Source organism: Monopterus albus, unplaced genomic scaffold (assembly GCF_001952655.1).
Source record: "Monopterus albus unplaced genomic scaffold, M_albus_1.0 scaffold137.1, whole genome shotgun sequence".
Lineage (NCBI taxonomy): Eukaryota > Metazoa > Chordata > Actinopteri > Synbranchiformes > Synbranchidae > Monopterus > Monopterus albus.
In genome coordinates this window covers 1,180,123-1,194,907 of record NW_018128017.1, presented here as the reverse complement: position 1 = coordinate 1,194,907, position 14,785 = coordinate 1,180,123, and the positions used below count along the sequence as shown (strand labels likewise).

General features: G+C 41.9%; 1 protein-coding gene across 1 annotated transcript in view; it reads left to right on the top strand.

The window, feature by feature from the left end:
* Positions 1-5,180: 5,180 nt before the first annotated feature.
* vstm2b (V-set and transmembrane domain containing 2B) overlaps positions 5,181-14,785 on the top strand; it is a 37,606-nt gene continuing 28,001 nt past the window's right edge. Inside the window, exons 1-4 of the mRNA XM_020613722.1 lie at positions 5,181-5,935; positions 6,456-6,643; positions 7,639-7,668; positions 8,534-8,975. Coding sequence (XP_020469378.1) covers positions 5,863-5,935; positions 6,456-6,643; positions 7,639-7,668; positions 8,534-8,975 — 733 coding nt within the window. The 5' untranslated portion in view covers positions 5,181-5,862. The remainder of the gene's footprint in view (positions 5,936-6,455; positions 6,644-7,638; positions 7,669-8,533; positions 8,976-14,785) is intronic.

Sequence of the window (14,785 nt, the reverse complement as noted above, 5' to 3'; positions counted from 1 at the left end):
TATATGTTATGGACTCTCTAGACAAACGGTACCGCTCAAATAAAAATACATGGGGATATGACAAAAAATCAACTCGTGGCCTCAAAATCCTCTCCCGACGTAAATTCAATTCCCCATGAATTAATACAGCCTCCTCATCTACAGGATCCTCTATAAATGGACATGCCATTTTGGTCTCTGCATGATGGAAACATGTGCAATCTATGAATGTACTGAAAGATTAAATGAGGTAGGCCTATTTAAACACCTTTCACTTTAAAAAGGGGCGGAGACCGGAGGAAACTCTGGGTTTCCCGAACAAAACCTGCTCCCAACCAGGTTAGGTTCACAGAGTAAGTTGCCATAGTAACTGACTCTGAGTTTAGATTACCTCTCTTTTTGAAACGGGTTTAACTTACCCCGCTTTGACGGGTTTAAGTTACCTTCGTTTCTGGAACCGAAAACTCTGAGTTTTCCTCATTTGCGGGGTTAACAAACTCAGTTTCAACAAAACCTCCTTCTTGAAATGGGCCCCAGGCCATGGAGGGCTGTGTAATAGCAGAAGGGGAGAGAGAAGAGAGAATGCTACTGGGACGGTAAACCGTGTACTTTTTGGGGACCAGCCGGCTGGGGGGGACGCTGAATTAAGACTGACTGCTGAATTAAGACTGACTGCTGAATTAAGACTGACTGGCGCTCTGAAAATCTTCTTCTTTAATACTGTGTCCATTCCGTCTGTTCTCTGTTTCCCAAACTATCAGATTATCTATTCAACTACTACTCTGTTCAGGATAATTGTAATATTAAATGATCATTTAAATTGGGATGGTTTGTCTGAATTAATTTAGCTGGTATCACACTCTAGCCACGACAAGCACAAATGCATTTTCACTATTTATTTTAGAATAGCTCGAACAGGAAGTGAGTGAGTAATAATAGGCGCACCCAGGTAGCTGGCTGCGGTGCAAGTAGTGCCAAATTTATTTACAGTGAAATACACAGACAGGTAAACAAGCAGGGGAAGAACTGATGGAGAGGAACCGGGTGATCTGCAGCAGAGGAAAACAGTCAGTCGTGAGGTGGATGGTTGTAGACCGGGCTGCGGACGCTGGGGTCACTCCTGAACTGGTCGTGGTTGAAGTGGTGGTGGCTGAGGAGACAGGAGTTTGTACAGACAGTTAATGGAGACTGTGCATCGACCTGTATTGTGAAGACTGGCAGGGCTGAGTAGTTTCCAGGGTCCAGAGGAGAAGTCCGTGGAAGAGGAAAGTACAGCAAGAAACAGGCTTCATGTCAATAAATTGTTAAACCATGTATTGTGATAACTGATTAATGGCTTTACTTATTCAAGCAAAACTAAATATTTTCTATTATTATTATGATGTGTAAAACTGTAGACTTAGCCATAATGTTCCTATGTTTGAATCACGACATGTATTAGAGGTCTTGAGAATGTTTTTAGCTACACACCACTTAACCAACAGACATACACATTCACACGTTGATTTGCTTCATGTTTTGACTATTGCCAGAGCCAGCTGCAAAGCTGGTAACAGGGACGTCTCAGTTGACGTTTCTGTGTAGTATGGGGCTAGCCCAACCGAGGTTTTATAATGTATAGGCCAATTGAGGTTCAGGGTCTTTCATCTTACAACTGCCTGCGAGCACGTTGGAGGTGGAAGATATCTGAGTGTGTAATGTTAATTTTACCTGTGATCCTTTGAATAAATCAGCACTGTTTTGAAGTTACTTGGACTGTCTCGTCTCTCAGAGTTAGCATGGTAGCAAGATCCGGTCCTTTCAACGTAATAAAAAGATTTACAAAAACAAAAGAAACTGTCACAGCAGCTGAGCTAGCCACTAATAGGCAGGGGACTATTAGTGTAGTCAATGTGCAACAATCAGCTGTTGTAACAGTGTAACTGGCTTAGGAGACGAAGACAAACCAGGCTGGCAGGAGCTAGGAGAAAACGTAAGGACTGGGAGAATACAACTGGTAGACAAAATAACAACAAGCAATAAAGGGGGCCTGAGAAATCGAGATTGAACTGGCAAAGGAGTGAACGGTGAGCAGGGTACTGTATAAGTAGGGAGAAGAGGTGCAGCTGGTGATAATCAGGGAAGTGGAGCAGGGGTGCCAGATTGTGAAATCAGGGTAAAGAAGCAAAAACAGTGGGAGTGCAGAAAGGCAGGGCAAGCCGGGCAAACCTGCCAGTTTAGCACCAAAAATGAGGCACAAAACCATAGTAAATATCCATAAAAGTGTCTCCTACAAAAACCCAACAAGACATGAACAGGAACACTGGAAAGTATCAATTCCAGGTAGTAGTAAAGAGCAGGCTAGAGGCAAACTCAGGTTTCACCAACGTCCAGGTCAGCATTCACTCTGATCAGTATTCAGCAAGTGCAGTTCAGATGAACAACAAGACTCAAGTATGTGGTCAGTGGGGAAAGCAACCAGACCAGTATGGGCAGCAGGCTAAGTAGTGGTCAAAGGGGCAAAAATGAGATTGTGACAGTTTGTAATATTGCTAGACTAGTGAGTGACTTTATTTGCTATTTTAAAGTTGTTCAGCCCTAAAAAAAAATACTTGGGAAGCTCAGTTCAGCCTGCAGAGGTTTCTGTAGGCTTGTGTAACATTTTTTTACTGCCACAGAGGAAATAAAACTCTTGATAAGTGAAAATGAGTCCAAAATGACTTTAATGTGGAAACCAATTGAATCATCTGTTAAACAGCCAAGAATTACTGCTGTCAGAGATGACGAAGAGCTCAAAAAGAGGATCAGATTGTTCTAACCGCATCCAACAGACTAATAAAAGCGAGTGAGAGAATGAGACTGATAAACAAGTTTCACATGTGGTATTAATATTCTGCTTTAATGGAAACATTTCATTTCTTACTTTTATGCCATTTAATCATTCATCTAATACTTTGACCCATAGTGCAGATTTCTTTTGTAATGACTGGATCTAGAATCTACTGAATATTATTATCCATATTATTACGCCATCTGTGGAAAATGTGAAAATGACCCTACCTGCTATAGACAGTAATGTATACTGCATACAATTAATGTGGTTTTGTTAACAACTGTTGACAACATTTCTCTTTGTGTAGCTCTGCAGTGTTTCCTGCACTCCTCATCTACTATAGCTGGCATGGTTGCCTTGTTGGAGTCATGCCTTAGTTCTGGGTAACACGTGTTTTATGTGTGTGCCTTTGTTTGATGGAGTGCCCTGGAGGACCCAATATGAAATTTAGGATTAGGGCCATTGACAAATATGCTATATCCCTGCTGTGAAGTTTTTATTAGATTCTTTCTGGGGGACAAACATGAAACCATTTCATTTGCTGAACTTGCATGGGATAACGAGGCAAAAGAACATGAAAAAAGAGACACGTGGACATACAGTACTCTACAGACCTAAGCACTGTACTGTATGTACAGTACACATTTACAGCTAATAACAAAATGTGATGTTCCTTGCCAACCCATTCATCTGTTCTTTATGTACATTCTCCTACACAGCATTTGAGAAACACAGTAATGGAAGCGTTCCATAGTCATAATTTTATTTGGCATAACACTCAGTGAAGCTGATGTAAAAACCATGAAGTAAGTGGTTGAAGGATAAAAAAAGTAAAAGAGTATAAAACAAGGATCTTTTATGTTTGAACTTGGATTCACCAGATCAATAAGTCAACCATAAATACAGCAGTTTATAATACAACCAAGAAAACTGACATGTTTGGATATTGGTGGTAAAACCTCCGTGGATAAGAGAATAGTAGCTGCAGTCTCTCCCATATGATCCCTGCCTTCTAGATTACATTGACAAAGAGAAGATATTTGCAGCTTGGTGTAAGCTGTAGAAATTGTCAGTTAACATGATGAGTTAACTACACAGAGCTAGCAAAGACATGCTGACAGGCTAGGATAAACAAATTTTCTGTTAAATATAAGAACCTTTTCACATCACTGTCGCCCTGCATTGATATGCCCACAGCAATGGGAAAGAAGTGGCAGAGGTGGTGGTGCATGATTTATTCACTTTCCGTGGGTCTTGACCATTGGTGATGGTGCCTATAGCCCATACTCAGTTCCCCCAACAAGACTCCACTTCTCCAAGTCTACACAGCAGATGTAGACTGGATGACCCTGGCATCCACATTGCTAATCATGAATCTGAGGACTAGCAATTCTGGCCATCTTTCCAGTATCCAGCATAGGGTTTTCTAGGATTCTGAGTAGATAAACTTTTAAAAATGGGAGCCATTGTCTAACTATAGTTTTCAGTTTTTTAAGAGAGGAAACCTCTCTTCAAACCTCTGTGAAACCCAACAGTTTATTTTTGTAAATGTACTGTCAGTTAGAGGCAGAGCAGCACATTGCTGCTTCCCTGACTTTTTCTGTGAAACCATCCAGGACTGCTGTCCACATAGATGTTGAGACAGTCTTGAACTGGACTACACTGTATCTGCCGTAATGTGATCAATCCACATCCAATTCAATTTCCTCATCAGTGTCATTATAAAATCAGTTACATTCACTGAGTCATAGCAGGCTGTCACTTTAGCTTTACTCCAACAGCAATCTACCTAAAATAAAAACTGCTCCACACAGTTAGGTAGGCCTACAGAGGTTTTGGGAGGAAAGAGGACTGGCATTAGCCTGGCACTGTCGGAGACCCTGATTTGCAGTACTAGAATCTGTATGGAGATATGACTAAGTTGTATCCTGCTCCTCTGATTTTGCAAAATGTCTCCCAGTAAACAACTGCTGAACAGCTGTTTATCATTTGTATGCTACACGTTGTGCCACCCCTATGTGTTGTGCATGATATTCATGCAGGTGAATGGACAGTTACATAGCAAAAACATCATGAAAGCCTTTGCACTTCTCATCTCTGTTTTCATGGCATTCATAGAGCAGCATTTGATGAGGGCTTTAATCTGAATTAAACCTCCAGAACTGGCAGGCTGTAGATTATCTTGGTGCCCTGAATTTACGACAGCTTTGATACATACAGTAGAGCAACTGGCTCACTGGGAGTGTTTGCATTTACATAAATAAAAATAAAAAAAGACATGTTTACTATTTGGATCCTAATATCAGTAAGATGGAGACACTGGAGAGAGGGAGAGAGACGTAGAAAAAGACCGAGGGAGAGGCGCGAGGGGGGGGGGCGCACAGAGACCTCTGGTGCTCGCGCCTCCCCGCGATGCGCTCGCGACAAACACCAATCCACGGGAAGGCTCCGGGTCTGTGACAGCAGCCAGGCAAAGAGAGAAGAGACAGGAGCGCAAACAAGCGGACAAACCTCTGCTCAACCCTGCAACAATTCCTGTTCGTCAGCATCAGGGGAAGTTGTCCTCTCGGTCTCCGGCTGCTGCTTACAGCTCTCTCTATCTCTCCATCTCTCTCTCAAGTAGACGCGCGGACGCACACACACACACCCATCACATCACACGGTTATGTGATGGGTGTTAGAGTGGATCCCGGGAGAGCTTTCCTTCGCCAGGGAATCGGGGTGATGATGAAGAGCAGCTTTCTGCCGCTGACCGGGAAGTTCGGTTTCTACTTCCAGACGACGCTCAGCTAGGAATAAATGAGCCACCGCGTTCACTGAGGGATTAAACTATTAATTTGACTTATTTGGTGTAGAGTTATTCCAGTTCCTCTAGTTCCATGGCTGAAATGTGGTTTTAATTCTGCTCCATCTCACCTTCGGATTGTACATGTTGCCTGGCTGATGCAGCGGCTGCCTCTGGATTGTGGCTCTTCTCTGCCCATATTTGGAGTTATTTGAGCTGCAGTTAACATCACATCCAGGTCAAATGACCGTCTAATGTCCGTGCGGAGTGTGAGCCTTGATGTGACATGGAAAAAACGGGACTCTACAGCCTCCTTTATTACTTCATTCTCAATTCGCCCTTTATGGTTTGTGCAGATGGTAAGTGACGAAGCAAATGAGCAAAGAGAAAACGTTTTAAATCCACAAGCTACAGTTTAAATTGAATGACACCTGCCTGCAAAATTAATCATCTCTGGGTAGTGTTGCAATTAAGCCTGTGCTTTGTATTTCAGCTTTCCCATTTTCCCAGTGGAAGAATAGCTGGGGAATTGTAACAGTGCAAAAGAAACCAGTGAAACACACATAATGACCCAGCTGTGCTTGTGTCACAGCACCCTGAAAGGGATGGAGAATTGATTACTGGTTTTTGTGAAATAAACCCTGAGGCAGATTATAGGTCACAGGTGTTCTAATAAAACTGATTCAGTCTATAAATCATGGGCAATGGGGACTAAAGGAGGCGAGCTTAGGGGAGTTCTGTGTAATGTAATGAAAAAAGGTGGCTGACCATCAGGCCAGAAGCTGTTGTTTTAGGGCTGTTTGAAAGTGTAGACTAGTAGTTTCACATTGCCATTATTGTGTGCTCTGCTGTCTCCCTGTGCCCCTTCATATACCAAAGCTGCATTTACTGAAGTCCCTAAAGATGTGAGTGTGGGAGAGGGAGAGGATGTGGAGATGCCCTGCGCCTTCAAGGCTGTCAGCTCAGTGCCCATGGCTTTGGAGATCCAGTGGTGGTACCTGAAAGAGGATGTGCCTAAAGAACTGCCTCACGAGTTGCAGATCAGCGCCCCGGCCAACAGAGCCAAGGTATCTGTGTGTGTTTGTAGTCTGTTACATCTGCACTGTGTGACCTGCACACATTTTCTTGGACAAAGACTGAACCGCCACACCTTTTGTGCACCCTCTCTTCCTCAGCAATTACAAATCTGAGAATATACAGATGGCAGTTGCACCATGTAGATCTGCTACTGATCAACATTTGTACATTGCATTTATGCATTCCAACTGGCCTGTATTTGTAATACCATGGCTGCAAATATCTGACAATGCTTTGTTAATATAAGCCTCATGCATGCAGTATCTCCGATCTTCAGTAGGTTCAGTTACACTACATTTTAAATGTAATAATCCTCAGTGTCTGAAGCTCTTGGTGAGCTACTGTATAAATCCATACATCCTGCTGTTTATCAGCTTATCCTAACATTCTCGTGATTTGTTTCTGACCTTGGCTGCACCATTTGTCTGTCTTTTTGATGAGACAGGAGCCAGAAAGCATGTGCCTCACTCAGGATAAGGGGCATGTCACTGCGACTGCAGAAAGGGCACTTGTTGGTTACAAACACCATTACATTCCTCTCAGGTCCACCTCCTAAAACCACCATGATAGGATATTGTGGCAGGACGCAGTGGGAATTACTTTTCCATTCAGCATGACAAATTAGTCTTTCAGTCATCTGAGGAGTCGGGGACAATCACATCTGCGGCATTTCCTCTGCACTTGAAGCACATTAAAACAAGCAGTGGGGGTAAAGAGAGTAGGGGAAAAGGCGAGAGAGAGGGAGAGAGGGAGGTTATCAATGGTGTCTTTGAGAAATGTACACAACCAGCTCTGCTTGCACTATTCTCTCTGTGTGTGTGTGTGTGTATGTGTGTGTAACAAATTAATGAAAAATCTTGTGTTGTTTTTTTCATCTGCATCTTTACTCCTTGGCTCTGTTTTCTTAATTCTGCATCTTAGCTCATGTTTTGTTTGCATGTAAACAACATGTTTATCTGTTATTTACAGTGCTATCTCTTTGCAGGTCATTCCAAGGGAAGCCACAAAAATAAGTGTAAGTGTCCATTCTTTTGTCTGTGAGTGCTGATGAGCAGGGTTTTGTTCCCCAAGTACCATGAGGACCATGACTTGATGCATGATATATTTGACAAAAATATACATAGAAAGAAAAGAGCTACCTGACATGCTGGTGTGCATCATGATTAACAGGTGGCTATTTCTCCCACTGCTGGTGATGCTCCTCTCTTCTGACTGAGTCACAGTGTGTGTCTGTTCATGGTACTATGACTCCATGACATACCAAACATCTGGCTCCACTCTAATGACTGATCCATTTCAAACATAGCCCAATATCTGAACAACTGGTTGTTTGGGTCAACCAAAACATTTTTGCTTCTAAGGTTTTCAGTTTTCCCATTTCATTTTAATGGGAAATAAACTTTGAATTATTATTGGTGAATGTAAGTTTGATTTCAACATCCTTTTTAGGCTTATCCATAGACATTTTTCATTTAAATCAACATATTGATTAAACAAAGAAATTGTAACAACTAGTCAGCTTTCTGATGTCCCATTTTCTTCAGATGCGTTTTATTTCGTAATGTTTTCAGACCTATATGATGATGCCAATGTAAAACACACTGTGGCAGGTGGAGCTGTGATCATTTAAAATTTGTGCTGTTGAAGTGTTCCCTTATTAGGGATAATTGAGGCTCTTTAAGAGCTAATGCGTCGGTCTGCTGAGCAGCTAATACGGGGTCATGAGTTGCTGCTTTTCTGATGCCTGTGCCACCACCTCCAGTCATAAAACATGAACCTATCCTTATTAAGATGATGATTAATGCATACTAAACCTGGTTGTTGTTCAGCTATCAGCATTTGCCATGTTTCAGTGTTTTCTTCTTCCTCTGTGTGCCCAGACTGTGCGTGTTCAAGGCAACGCCATATCCCACCGTCTCAGCCTGTCCAAGGTAAAGAAGGAAGATGAGGGGGTGTATGAGTGCCGTGTGTCTGACCTGTGGGCCGACGAGACTCAGGAATTTACGGTTCATGCCACGCTGCACGTCACGGCAGTTGACGGCATGGTGGCTGAGGAGGCTGTGTCGCACATCCAGAACCGCTGGCCGCTGAGGAATGCCAACACAGTGCTGGGAGCAGGGCCAGCAGGGAGGGCCACATCAGAGCCCAGCCAGGGCCTGGCTGGAGATCAGAGGTCAGGGCAGGGGAAGCACCAGGTGCCTCAGCAGGCCCAGCCTGGCCTCCTCCCTTCAATCTCGTCCACCACCACCACCTCAGTGGCCAAGTCGTCAGCCTCACCCCTGCCAGGGAACGCAGCCATCCTCCGGCAGCAGCATGGAGCTGGTTAGTGAGTGTTTGGGGGGAGGGTTGTTGGTGAAACAGAGCCACAGTGCCCCCTAGTGGTGGTAGAAGGGAGGACCCATCTGAGATTCACAGACACAGCTCAGAGGTCTGTGTATGGCTGCAGTGCCGCTCTGCCTCAGGATTTATCTGTCTTAGTAACCCAAATTTTAGCAAATGTGCTCTTGCTTCCCTTTATCTGTGTGTTGTGGTGGAATATATCTCAGACTGAGATGCACTGTGGAGTGTCTTGATCAGCTGCAGCTGCCACTAGATTTTAATGTACACTTGCTATCCACCTGTTCATGAGTCTGCAAATTTTCATTCACCATAGTGGTTTTCATTTGGCTGTTTTAAATAATAGACTACAGAGACAGGTATAGTACTGTATGTAGAAGGACATGTAATGCTACAGTATGCTCCCCTGAGTTCTACCCTTCGGTGACATGCATCTGCTTATGTGCACCATATGACAGCCTGTTATATTATCAGTTGTCATCAAAAACACATTGGGTGAGATAGCTGTTTTACTGTTGCAAAAGAAAAAAAATCTGATTTGGTTCTAGCACTGCATGTGAGAGCATGAATATTTCTGCATTCATACATACTCTGTCTTCTCATGTGTTTATTGCTTGAATATGAATGTGATCTCCCAGCTCAGTGTTCTCCATCATCTGTTCCTTTGCTCCATCACTTTTCAAATCAGGAGAGCATTTTTGTTGATTTGTGTGCTAATGTCTTAAAACCTATTCCTGACTACCTCTGCCAGCGGCTTGGCAGATGGTACAGGAAGGGGTGGGAGCAAGAGAGGGGGTGGAGAGTTGTAATCTACCTCCCCATAGCTCTTCTCCCTGCCCCAGTTCTGTTCGATGAAGCATACTTATGAATAATTAAAACTCATCGAAGTCTAGTGGAGGCTTGTCTGGCGTGCTTCTGATGCCTGCTGATGGACTCCAACACAGACGCAGGAATGAGATACACAAGCATATGAAGTGTGTCTGTACTTTGGTTGAGTGCAGCGTGTATACTTCTACATAGTGGCATTATGTCACTACATGGCAGGGGCTAGTCAGAGGTGCTGAAGGTGTTAGAGAGAGGTGATATCTACTAAAAACCTGATGTCTGCTGTTCTCTCTGTCTGTCTGTGTGTGTGGGTCATGTCATTTCAACAGAGTATCAGCCCACTGTTCTCAGCTTTGATCAGTCATTCAAAAGCTTCTCACAGAGACAAGGGAGAGAACTTTATCAGCAGTGATGCTGCAGCTGCTACATGTAGTGCTTTATTAGGATTGTCTGCAGAGATTGCCTGTCTGTGTACGTCTATAAAGAAATATTAGCCGAACACTCAGGCACTATTAGCTTATGTTGTCATACCAGGCCTGCTGATGACATGATTCCTGATAGATCAGCTATTCTATATATGGACAATAGATTCACATTCATTTCTTTTAATTATGACTAGTCATTTCTGAATGGATGAGGTGAACATCATTGTGTATGCTCCATCAATGATGGCCATAGGAGCAGATTTGCCTCTTAATATTTGCATAACCTTGCTTTCACTTGAAGCAACAGTGAATTTCAATGTTTGCCAAAATAATTGTGACGTTTTGTACAATTGAGCTCAAGTAATGTGTGCTCATCTCCTTCAATGATTGCAGACACTTGGAAACAGTGCAGTGTTTAGTTTAATCAGGACAGGTACTAATAGTTTGTTTGACAGCTGCATCTGCTCCAAGCATCACAGTTCTAATGAGGAAAAGCCTCTGGTGGAAGCCAGACATGTGGAGGTGCAGTGAAATGATAAAATACAGAATCTGACCATGAAAATGGTCACTTATAAGTTTGTTTTAGCTCAAATATTGTGCAGGAAAGGCAGGCCCGCCCTGCAGAATGGCCACTGACTAAAACATGATAAAACCAAATGCACTCGTCCAGTGATAAAAAAGCAACTGCAAATCCAGATGTGTCTCTCACAAGCACAGTTTTCATGCTTCTATATCTGCGTACTCTTCAGTAGCCCCCAAACCAAAATCAAACCAGTGGTTAATAAAGCAGTTGCGAAGCCAGAGGTTCACTGTTTATTTGTGAACCTTCATGTGTGGGTTGTATTCTGGATGAATGCTGATATAAAACCTCAGTGTCAGAAGCTTGACTTCCCATTATTGGACTGGCAGGCCTGATTACATAAAGCCTCTTACTGTTTTGGTCATTTCAAAGAAGACACAATTGTGATATCAGCATCACATTGGATGACAAAATGTTGATGTGAGCTCACATTTCCCTCTGTTACAAGGCTGGCAAGTTAAGAAAATAAAAGCTGCCCAGAATGTACTATGGTAGTCAGATGAGCATTTCTGCCAAAAAGCAGAATGACTGCATGTGGCCAGTTATTAATAAAAGATGCTTTTATGGTATTTTTTTAAATATAACATTAACTGTGTTACACCACATCAGTCCCTCAGATCAGTGATTCCCAATTCTTCTGGTCTGTGGTCAACAACAAAAATCATGAAGTGTCCATTCATTCATCATCTTGGGACACCTCACATTTCTTTTGTTTTTCAGCTTCCTGAATGGGAACTGTTGCATTATATAGTGAGCGCCTCACTAAACTTCTTAAAGTAAAAAAAAGGAAAAGTTTAAACATTCCAACTCTTAGAAATGTTTCCCTGCCACGACAGTGTCCCTTATGTTGCCCAGTGGTGCACTTTTATTATCGACTAATCTGCCAGTGATTTATACGTTTGTGCTTTCTAGTGATGCAGCCATTACTGCAGTGGCAGAATTGAATTAAACACATTAAGACTGACAGTAAAAGCTTGGATGTTTGGTGTAATGATGGTTGGAAATCACTCCCTCGGACAAATGAAGGTAGCCTGTGGGAATGTGGAAGTTATTTAGCCTGAAAAGACTTGTGTGAAATTGATTATGACCTTAGCTTTGGGAGAGATAGATAGAACTGTAATGTACAACTTTTGTCCGACTCTCTCAGTCAGATGAAGCACATGAAATTGAAAAAAAGTGGATTTTCAGCCAGGAAGCACTTGCAGAGATATGATGTGTGCTGGACAGGAGGCCTCTCAGTCAGTCCTCTGGCCGTCTGCTGCACAGGATGCAAGACTGCAGTTAAAACGGGTGGTTTTATTAAAGTGAATTTGTTTTTATGGAGCAGCTTTCCAAAGTTGAATTTTATTGCTGGAGCAGCTAATAAACAAAACAGTCAGCATGGTTTTGGGGAATCACAGATGAAAACATACAGTATGTAGTACAGTAAATATGCTTTTTTGATTGTGACTTCTATTTCAATGACTATATTTTTATGTGATGTGTTCTAGATGATCACCTGCACATTGATACTGATTTTTTTATCAGAAGCAGCTTGCGTAGATGAGTCTGTACAGGTGGACAAGACGTCACATCAACACAGCATACCTGCAATGAGGCTGCTTAAAAAATAGATTACTATATATAAAATATAAACTGTACATATGAGCTTTTGCTGTCACATCTCACAGTCAAAGAGCTGCAGGTCTTCTGTTTGTCAGGAATGACATTTAACAGTGACTCGGGATAAAATTCATTTTAGCACAGAAGTACAAGTGTCTCTGTAAGCAGTGCAGCAGTATGCTTTGTCTGACCGCAGCACAAAGATGTACTATATGGTGTTTATATACAGGAGATAAAAGTAATTCTAAGAAATGATGGAATCACCAAAGTAGAAGCAGATGAGACACAATGCTCAAGCACACACTCAGTGACTGTAACTTATAACTATATTAGAGTATTCAAGGTCACACATTTTCTCTTTCTTGCAGAACAACACAGAAGTCGATAGCAGTAGAATGAAAGAGAAATGTACAGGTCCTGAGAATGGAATACACCTGTCATAGTGTAAGGGCTACAGGCTGGTCTACATAAGCAGCCAGTGATGCAGTGCTAACATTTTAATTGCCTTGCTTCCTCTCTGCTCTCACCACTTGCCTCCCAGTTCTTGCTTTGATGATTTGATAAGTTCAGTGAGGCACATTAAAACTTTGACAGTTCAGCTGCTCCATGTTTAAGTCACAGTTTTAATTTTAGCTCAATTAATAACACAACCCCTGTTCAGAGCCTCTCACTACAAACTCATTTTAATCCATTTGAAGAAGCAGCCAGCGAAGGATCTTCCCATGTATCTGTAACATAATGGACATCAACATGTCGGCGGGATTAAAATGCTTCATTATAATCATGAAAATAGTTACCACTGTTTTCTGTCCATTCATTTCAGTTGACTAGACAACCACAGAGCACAGTCAGCACAAAGCTTATTTATTTCACACCACAGATGAAAAGTCCATGTTGTATTTGCCCCAAGCTTCATTTTAGTGATTTTTTCAAATCATAAAATGACTTCATGGATTTTCATATCACGAGTGAATAACAATACTGCAGACTTAGAAAGGTTAGACCTCACAGACTCAGATTTACAAACCTCAAGTCTAAATATTTTAGTTTTAAGCATAAACGCAAACATTTGCATATTTGTCATTTCTCAAAATATGCCAGAAAGTGATGAAAGTTAAGTCTCTCTCTCTCTCTGTGTGTGTATATTTTGATTTCATGCCCTCCACCATACTGATTCACTGTCGTGCTGTGAGGTAAACCTTCACCTCCATCTCAGGTCGCACTCTGGAGCAGGTTCTTGGTTTTTAATATGTTAGCACAAAATTCTAAATGCATGTTTTGACTTTGGCTTTATGGATGATGGAATTTAGATTAATGGATAAACAGAAAACCAAAACATCCCACATGCTGTCTTTCACTTCCTCAGATGGTCATAACTCAAAATCTGTGTTGTCATCCTCACACACTGTCTTTCAGTCAAGCTACCTTTCCCCATGACTGTAGAGCAGGGAGCTCTGGTTCTTTTGAGTGTTTAAAAATGTTTTTTTGTTTTATAAGGAAAACATATTATGCCATTCCATAGGATAGGTTTTCACCTGAAAACCACACATCCCTGGTTAAATTTGAATTTTAGTTATACAAGTAATACATATCCACTCATGGACTTCACTCCAAACTTTGCTCGCTGTTGCACAGAGCCAGTAGGAGTGCAAACAAACAAGAGGAATGTGAATTAAGCTTAATACTTTTATTTATGGTGTAACTGTTGTCAGTTATTAACCATAGATTTTCATTAGTGTTAATACTGTTTGTGTGATATAAACATTTCTTTAATATGGTAATACCATCTTTAAAGTTGAGATCCTTATTATAAAAGTTCCTTATTATAAAAATATACAGTTTTGGCAGTGAGTAATGTTTAGATAATGCCTTGTGCAACATTTTATATATTTCACCTATGAATTGTTTCTTTTCACTTCTTGAAATAAATTCTTTTCACAGTGTCCTGGTGGCAAACTGTAAAGTGCTTAGTCATCAGTGTTGTAGTTGTAAATATCAGGTTTGTGAATGCACAGTTATGTCAATCCAAGGCAAATGCCTGTTAAACCTCAAAATGTGTTAGAATAATTGCAAAGCATTTATTAAATACAAGGTTTGTGGCTTTATTCTGATAAGGCTAGCATTATTTAGTGTCTACAGTGTAGGGCCTCCCCTCCTTGAACCGCCACCTTATTGTGGTAGAGGGGTTTGAGTACCCGAGTGATCCTAGGAGCTATGTTGTCGGGGGCTATATGTCCCTGGTAGGGTCTCCCAAGGCAAATAGGTCCTGGGTGACGGGTCAGACTAAGAGCGGTGCAAAAGCCCTTTATGAATAGATTAAAATCATGGACCGCGATGTCGCCCGGCATGGCGCAGCCGGGGCC